The following is a 9,326-nucleotide window of genomic DNA, read 5'->3' on the forward strand; positions in this document are numbered from 1 at the left end:
TACATATATCATAAGCTGTATATTATTGTATATTTTAAATCTTGATCTTTTTCTTGATGCTTTAATGCATGCACTCAGTAGTTTCTCAGTCTTCTCATCTGCACTAAGATAGTTTTATCCTTCCTTTTCAGTTCTTATGCCTCCAGTGTTTTTCTGTTTTAGAACTGAATTGAATAAAATATCTAGTAGAAAAAAAATAAAATAAAATATCTAATAGAATGTTGTTAGTGGGCTTCGCGTGGACATTTCTTCCTGTGTTTCTGATTCTAGTCAATATCTCTGGTCTCTCTTCTATTACGGAAGATAGTGCTGTTGAAGTCACAGAACACATTTTATCATGTTGAGACAGTATCATAAATGCCTGTCACTGAAATTTTTCATGAAAATGGATTTTTAATTGTACTAAATGTCTTTTTTTTGTATCTCTGGAGATGCTAAAATGATTTTTTTTAAATTTTTTTTGCTAAAATGATTTTTATATAACTAATATGAGGAATGTTTTATTTCTTTAAGCAGTGTGAGTAGTAACTCTTTAATAGTGAATGTGAGCAAAATTCTGTGGGAGGAAGATGATTTTATTCAAGGATATTTCTGTTTCTATTACTAGTTATTCATTTGAAATGATGTGTGTACATTTGACATACAGTATATTTGATGAGAGAATGTAAGATGCAAAAACAAATGTTACATTTTAAGTATTACTAGAGACAAATTGTGGATTATCTTTTAAAGTAAACTTTTATTTAAAAAGAAGTCTATATTTGTACAATTTTTCCCCTAAGAGCACTGATTAAATGTAATCTATGTGAAAGTGTCTGTTTTCTCTAATTGAACTTTTCTTCTCAGCCTTCTTAAAAAAATCAGCACTCTCAAAACATCTTTGTTTCTGTGAAATGCAGGAAAAGAGAAAGATCCCCGTGTTTCCTAATGGATCTGCCCCGACCTCGGGTGATACCCCAAAAGAGGCAGCTCATCACGCCGGACCGGAGCTGCAGAGGACTGGCCGGTGGGTACCAGTGCTCACACAGTACAGATAGCTTCTGTGGGGTCAAAGGCTGAAGTGATGTAAAAGACACAAATCTATTTCTTTCCAAGTACTAGCAACATAATCTTGTATAATTTTAAAAGTCTGCCTTATTAGATAGGTATATTGTATTAAAGAAAAGCATATGCTTTACAAAACAACTTTAATATTAGTATATATTTGGGTTCAATCTTTGATTGTAAATGAAAATACTGGGCCAGGTGATGATAATACTATATAGTTATATAATGTATACATTAATGTTTACCACTTACACGAAAGATTCTTGAGTAGTTACAGAATCCTATCACAGTTGCCAGTATCAAGAAGGATAAGTATGAGTTCAGTAAGGAAGATTTTTTCTGTGTGTGTACATACTCAGAGCCCTTAAATGGGCATCGTATCATGCAACATGTAAAATGAGATGCAGAGACAGAAATCAGGCTAATAATCTCTAGATACTTGGTTAGAAAAAGTGTATAAGAAGTTAATTTCTGAATAAGGAATAGAAATATTGCCATATGCAAACACTGGCTTAAAATGTTTTGTAGAAGTAGGTAAACGTTATGGTGTAGCCATGACGTCGAAAAGTCATGTGACTGTTGATGCTATATGGTCCATTGGTAGTTACTGTGGAACTGAAAGATCTTAAAGCTGAGTGCCTGTGAATGCAATAGCAGGGAAAAGAGGAACTGACGTCTTGATGATAGACTTTAGAGAAACATAAACACACCGTTCATTCACTAGTGAGGAACTGACGTCTTCATGATAGACTTTAGAGAAACATAAACACACCCTTCATTCACTAGTGAATCTTTGTGAATTCGATACTGTATCCACACCAACATATCTTTTCACACAGGCCCCTATCAATGCCATTGTTACCCAAGAGCTTTGCAGAAGCATCTCTGAAATAATCAGTTTTTATTCCAATGCTATAGTTTATAGATTATCAGTGACACCCCCTTTTTTTTTTTTCATTGCAAAGCTGATTCTTCTTGCGGTTAAATTATTTACAGGAGAACTTCTTCAGCCTTTCAATGTCTGTGGTAGGAGTTACTTCAATATTAGTTTAAAAGAAAAAAAATTCTAGTGGAAAAATGTGAAAAATCTAAAGCCCTTGAGAGTTTAAAATTAATTTTTCCATGTCATCTCTTTCAGTAGAGATTGGAATGTTTATGTGTTTTATGACTCACAGAACCTTCTGGAACTTCACTTCCAGACACTGAGATTGACTGAGTTGTTTACTATAAAACCAGACAGTTGTTCTAGACACTTGAAACACAGTAGTACACAAGAAGTCTTTACTAGTTGTAGAACCTATCTTCTAGCCCAATATTTCCAACCCAGATGTTTTTAGAAGTCCAATTGGACAAAAATGGGTTTGTTTGTTTTTTTAAATGATGCTCAAATACACAGCTTCATCGACTAAGTAAATCTTAATTTTACTCCTGGACCGTAGTTTGAGTACAAGTACAGTACACTAACTATGCTAAAATAGTTCTCCAGGTGCAAATATTTATGAAGCATTAGTTTTAAGAGTTATTAAAGATTACCATTTAATCTACTACTCGGTACATCTAAGTACACAACATACTATGTTCGTTTTAAAGAGTGTTTGGGGACCTCATATTTGCCGTAATAGCCGCCTGTTAAGTCTCATGCTTGCTCTTAGAATGTATCATGTAGATAGTAGTTGAAAGACTTGCCTATGCACATTTTCAGGGGAGGGTATGTTAAGAGTTTTATTTTTATCATAAATTTCTTTGCACATTTTGGCCCCAAATTGCATTTAGTCATATAAAATCATTTGCCTGTTGTCAGCAGTAGTCTGTAACTTTAGTTTTGTCTCTTTTGAGATCATAAAAGATCTCCTTTCCCCAAGTCACTAAAGGGTGAGAGTAACTGAGTGTGTCTTCTACAATTGGGACTGGGAGGTAAAATGGGGTTTGGAACTCTGTTGACACCGCTAGGTCTCAGCAGTGTAGCCCATAGTTTGCGTGTGAACTAGCTAGAATCCTCCGGTGTACAGTTTGACGGGTTTCATCTCACCTATTCAGGGTTTTTGGTGGTTTGATACTTGACATCAAAAGGAAAGCACCTTTTTTCTTGAGTGACTTCAAGGATGCACTAAGCCTGCAGTGCCTGGCCTCGATTCTTTTCCTATACTGTGCCTGTATGTCTCCTGTAATCACTTTTGGAGGGCTGCTTGGAGAAGCTACAGAAGGCAGAATAGTGAGTACAAAGATTGGTAGTAGCCAGGCTCTCAGCTCTTCCGAGGCAAGTGTCTGTGTGCATTTGGCTCACACGTTATTACTTTTATTTGAAGAGTCTACCCAACCGCATGATTTACCCGTCCCAAAGCAGACTTTCCCCCCCAAGGTCAATGGCCATGGAAAACAGGGTGAAAGCCATCTGAACAGGAGAAGCTGCACAGTAGAGCTAACAAAGAAGAAACAGAAGAAAAGGAAAAAAAAAAAGTTTGCCCTGGCTTGCTGGATGAATGGTTTTATAACTTAAGTAAAAAGCTTGCATTATATTTTGTTGGGAGAAAGGGGGTGGTGGGAATGGGACAACGAAATTAATTTCGGGTGGGTCATATGGAGGGGGGAACTTGATTCTATAAGGCACCATAACATTAGTTAGAGCCCAATGATAATTACATCAGCCCTCCCTGATAGGAAGAAGAAATCATCACTGAAGAAATGATAGTTGTTTTGTTTTTTTTTTAATGTAGTGTTTCATTTTGCTGTTCTTAAATCTGTGTGAAACTAACCAGCGCTTTTGCTTGAGAAATGAAAGGTTTGTCCTTGGGTCCAACATAAAAGGTTCTGTTTTTCTGTTCTTAGTAATAATGTATTAGGAACTATAAGAGGCATGATAATTGAAGACTCTATCTATTGCTCTGTGAATCCTAAACAGCATTATTTTGTGTATATCCATTTTAATGATATTTAAATGAGATAATCTATAATTCTAAAGTCTTTAATTACATTTACTCAAGGGAGAAAATTGTTGCGTTCCCCCCCCTTTTTTAATACATAAAAGATTGAAACCTAAGTGATGATGATAATTACTCAGTTATTTTGTGGCCCTATCATGCGATCAGGCTGACTACTGACATGTTCTTTGAACTTCTTTTATGTAGACGTTTTTCAGCATTTTCAGACCTCTATGTCTTCCTTTTCCCTTCAATCATTATATGCTATTTTAGGATGACTTTCTGTGCTGTCAAAAATGGTACACATAACTCAGCAGGTCCCTGCAGGGAGCTGTCCTCTCTGTTACCGTCATGGAAACACTGCTGCTTTGTTCTCGGACTGTCCTCTCTGCCTGCCGATCCCATCCTGCTATTTAATACCATGTGCATGTGATGGTGTGTTGGACACTAGAGAGGTTAAGGACAGGTGTAGATGAGTATGTGCTTCCTGGGGCCAAGGATCCTGACTTTAGTGGTAAAGATGAGGCACTTATATGTCCGTAGTTCCTGTGTGCTGTGTGCTGTGCCTGCCACGTGGGAGTGAGACAGACGAGGGATCAGAGGTGGTGAAATACTAAGAGAAATCAGGAATGTTATGACAGAAGATGCCGTGAAGATGACATGCCTGTTTTCAGCTGCTGCCTTGGAACTTCTGGTAGAAATGAAGAACTCAGAAGTGCAGATCCAGTTTCCAGTGACAGCTTGTCAGTGGGACGAGGTCGTGTCTATTGTTTGAGTTGTTCAGTTGAATAGCGCCCAGCAGCAAAGAGGACTCACAGTGATTGGGAGTCATTCATCTGTGTGAGAGGTTAAAAACCAAGGATAGATCATACTTATAAGGGAGGTGGATCGGTAGGGAATGAAGCAGAAGGTCAAAAATGGGAATTTACTACTCGCATTTGGGAGTGGGAGTGGGATGAGAATGAGGAGTCATGTGCCCCAGCAAAGTACAAATAGTTGGAGTTTTAGAAGAACATTCAGGATGATATAATTTTGTTGGTTTTAAAGATCCCGTGTAGAAAACAACATATATGAATTTTGTAAGAAAGCCAGTATAAAAGAAAAATTTTATTTAAAAAAATGGATAATGTAATACTTATCAATTGATACATGCATAAGTATTTAATATAAATACATAATTTATTCTTTTAATAAGGAAGGATTACACAGTGCCCAGTGCTGTGCCAGGCAGGGATGTCTACCCAGGTGGGAGCAAGAAGGAGGGCATTGTGGGTGAAATTGAGATGTCTCACCTTTGCAGAGTAGAGAAGATGATGTCAAGGGACTGGTTTCTTTAGGAAAAGAGAGAATTATATTTGGGAAAGAAAAGAAATGGTTCTGAAACAATTAAAAACAAAAACCACATGTGGACAGAACAAAGGTTTACTGCTTCTATGAAGTGTGGCGATAGGCACTGAGGAGTGGATGGATGGCATCCCCGTGGCACTTTCTGCTCTTCAGCCAACGTTGGGGAGTGAAACCCCACTTCTCTGCCTGTCTGTCCCATCTCAGCATTTCTTTCCTTTGCCATTTGCTTCTTTTTCATCCTTTTTTTCCCCTTTCTGTTTTTGGGTACTGTGGTTTTTCTTCTTCTTTCATTTAAGCTCTACCTCATTTCTAGTTGAATTAAGGATTTCATGATGACATAGCAGTGTCTTCAAGGAAAAACTTCTTTTTTTGTCCATGAACAAGGAAATAATTTTTTCTCCATGCAGTTAACAAATCTATCATTAATATGGAAACTTCACATTCATCTAGCCAAAAGACAGAGTTATTATGTATGGGTTTTTCAAATCATTGAATTATGCTTTCATTACATTTTATTTATGTTTTATAATGTAGAAAGATGCTACATAGCTGATGCTTATGGCTACCTTTTATTGTATGCAATGTAAGTGCTAGACCCAGATTCAATTTTCACAAGCACCACTTTATGAAGTTCTCCTGACTTGACATCATTACCATAAAAATGGGCCTGGTAAAGCTGAAGATGTGGCCATAACTCAACAGCTCATACAGCTTTTCATCACAGCACTGGGTCCTGAAGGTTTGCCCTCAGCACTCTGCTGGGTTGCCTCAATTACAGTTGTTACAAACGCCCTTGCCCTGCCTTCACCAGTTACGAGCTTCTTCCTTTCTTTATAGCGTGTTCTCCTTGACATGGGTACTTGTGAATGGTTAACTCTTCCTTTCTGCTGGTTCCTTCCCTCTATCTAGTACCATATGATCCACTCTTATCATACAATATAGTAAACATGGTGTTTATTAATTGTGGTGGTTTGACAATTCTGAGTCTTTCCTTTGTTATTTTCTCTTCTTTACTGAGCTTTAATGACAATTACAGTTACTGTGAATTATTAAGAGGGGTTTTTCCCCCCATCTAGTTAAATTACATTACAGCATTTCAGTTCTGTTATTACTAGCATACGTTTATCATGTTAATTTTCTTTAAAATGTGTGGACATGGCTCTTAAATCAATTTGGGAAAAATAGAACTGGGTTTTAAATTTTTATTCTTTTTAATGGAATATTGAGTTTTCATTAGGTTTTTCTGTTGCTTTATAAAGAATTAATTTAAACATAAAATTATTTAAAATAGTGTGTGCACCTCTGTACCAGTCTTGATAAATAAACTATCTATAGATAAAGTTGAAACCCTTGCTGTATTTCTATCCCATTTACCCTTCCTTTTCTCCCCTCTTGAAGTGTTTTGAAAATTTAAGTTTTTAAATTCAGTTGATTGCAAAATTTTCACATTGAAAATGCAAAATTAAAGTTGTTCTCCTGTGCATTTAAAATGTATTTGTAATTTCACATACTTAAATTTTAGATGCCCAATTGTGTTTGCTTTGTGTTTGTAATGATTCACAATTAGTGTCTTTATTTTTGTTTGGTTTCCAGGTGCCTTCCCTGTAGTTTAGAGAGAAGTTTATGATGTATGGCTTTTATTCATGTCTCTTTTCCTTAAACAGAGTGCAATAGAGTCTCTCTTTGGAGCGTCATTAACTGGGATTGCCTATTCGTTATTTGCTGGGCAACCTCTTACAATACTGGGAAGTACAGGTCCAGTTCTAGTGTTTGAAAAAATTTTGTTCAAATTTTGCAAGTAAGTAATGATTCTGTACTAATTGCCTATGTTTACCTATAAGTAGTTATAGAGTACCTTGTTAGCTTTAGTTGCATGTTTAATAATTGATAAATAATCTTATTCATAATTATGTATGTTGTATGTTTAATAATTGGAAAACACTGATTAATTGTGTACTTTTGGACCACCTTGTGGTTGAACCTTCTCTGCCATTGGCTCTTTGTATTCCCTACTCTATTATCATGGAAAAGAAGGGGGAAAAAACCCACTCTTTTGCCTCTGAGTGTAAAATCAACAAGTTTGAGTTTGAGTAAGCAAATCTCTTGAGAAACAATAAAAATCCTTGTGCTCGCAAAGTTAAACCAGCAAGAAAGTGTTAATCTAAATTATTTGTTCGGCGGCATATATATTGATTTTACAAAGGAAGCTTAGTAGAAGATGGATTGCAAAGGCCCAGAGTGCGTTTACCTCGGGCCCCTGTTTAATTAGAGCACAGAGTGAGATGGGATTATTCAGAGACCAGGTTGTTTGCTGTGGAGAGAAGAAGGCAACTTGTTATATTTGCAAAGTAGACTTTGATATTCAACCGAAATAAATGCAGTGGAATATTTTAAACAGAAACTACTTGATGGTTTGAAACATTCGATTGATCTCATTCCTCTTGTGCTGGTTCAATTTGACTCACTAATCCTTCTGATGAATTATTCTAGTCTGACAAAATACATAGACATATAGAAAGAGCATACAATAACCTAAGTTATTTTAAATTCAATGGTAATAATTTCTTGGGAAAAAAAATAGTGGTGGACCACTATGTAAGGAATTGCACTGCTGGCCCAAATGCAGGTGGTTCGAATCCACCAGCTGCTTCATGAGAGAAAGAGGATACGTCTCCTCCTGTGTGGTTTACAGTCTCTGACAACCTGCTGAAAGGTCAGCTGTGAGTTGGTTCTAACTTGATGGCAGTAAGTTTGAGTTATGGTTATACCAGAGGTGGAGGAATTCATAATAATGATGGTAGCGACCATATGGACACACTGAGCTGCTCAGCCGTCAGAGGGAGCTGCAGATTGTCATCTGTCATTTACTCCTCATAACTGCTTGGCAAAGTGAAACCTAATAATTTTGAAACATTTTCTTGCCTATGTTAGATCTTTACTCTAAAAGCTTTATAGTGATTTAAAGCAGAACTTTGAACTGATTCTTCTTGGTTCGATCACAGCTGATGAAAAGCCTGGAATGACACAAATGTGGAAAACGTGGATATTCCAGAATAAATAACTGGAATGGGGAAATGAAGAGATCAGCACCCAGTTAGAAACACCATCTCCTGATTAGAAAACAAAGGCAGTGTGTATTTTGCACAGGAGCCATACACTCGTGCCTAGCACAGTCAGAAACAGCGGTGCCTGACTCAAGTATTGTAGTTGATCATTGCCGTTTTGAGTGGTGTCTCCTACGTCAGGCTCTTAACACGACTTGCCACACCTCTTCACAGTCTCTCACTCCAGGGCTACAACCTCTCGTTTATCCTGCTCTGATTATTTTTCTGGCTTGTCTTCACTTGAAGCCAGGAAAACAGTAGCCTAATTATTTAGTAGTTCTTTCATTCATGGTCTTCTTTAGGAGGTTTGTGGTTTTATGCTCTCTCACCATGATGAACTTTTATGTACAAATGCACGTTTATGTTGACGACAGCCATATGTTTTTCTTTTCTGCACAGAGATTACAACCTCTCCTATTTGTCTCTGCGGACCAGCATTGGTCTGTGGACTTCGTTCTTGTGCATCGTGTTGGTTGCAACAGATGCGAGCAGCCTTGTGTGTTACATTACGCGCTTCACAGAGGAAGCATTTGCAGCACTCATTTGCATCATATTCATCTACGAGGCGCTGGAGAAAATCTTTCATTTGGGAGAAAAATATGCATTTAATATGCACAACAACCTAGAGGAACTGACCACCTACTCGTGAGTGCTTCCCATTCCTCCAGTGCCTCACATCCCCATGCGTGTCCACAGCGGGGCTTGTGTGTGGGAGACGGCGGTATTGTGCGCATGCGCACACACACGCGCGTGTTTAAATAAGTTGTTTTATGTGTTCTTGAGTCAGAATCGACTCATAGCTGACTCTCTTGTGGGCTTTCGGAGGCTGTAATTTGCCTAGGAGGAGATTGCCCATCTTTTGCTTGTGCAGCAGATAGTGGGTTCCAGCCACTTGCTTCTGGGTTGACAC

At 37.5% G+C, this 9,326-nt stretch overlaps 1 protein-coding gene across 1 annotated transcript in view; it reads left to right on the forward strand.

Moving 5' to 3' along the window:
• SLC4A7 (solute carrier family 4, sodium bicarbonate cotransporter, member 7) overlaps positions 1 to 9,326 on the forward strand; it is an 86,948-nt gene that overhangs the window by 35,655 nt on the left and 41,967 nt on the right. Inside the window, 4 exon segments of the mRNA XM_006903795.1 lie at positions 900 to 1,006; positions 3,085 to 3,259; positions 6,977 to 7,110; positions 8,816 to 9,061. Coding sequence (XP_006903857.1) covers positions 900 to 1,006; positions 3,085 to 3,259; positions 6,977 to 7,110; positions 8,816 to 9,061 — 662 coding nt within the window.

The sequence above is a fragment of the Elephantulus edwardii genome, unplaced genomic scaffold (assembly GCF_000299155.1).
Source record: "Elephantulus edwardii isolate Elephantulus edwardi_28Jun2011 unplaced genomic scaffold, EleEdw1.0 scaffold00027, whole genome shotgun sequence".
In the NCBI taxonomy this organism is placed as follows: Eukaryota; Metazoa; Chordata; class Mammalia; order Macroscelidea; family Macroscelididae; genus Elephantulus; species Elephantulus edwardii.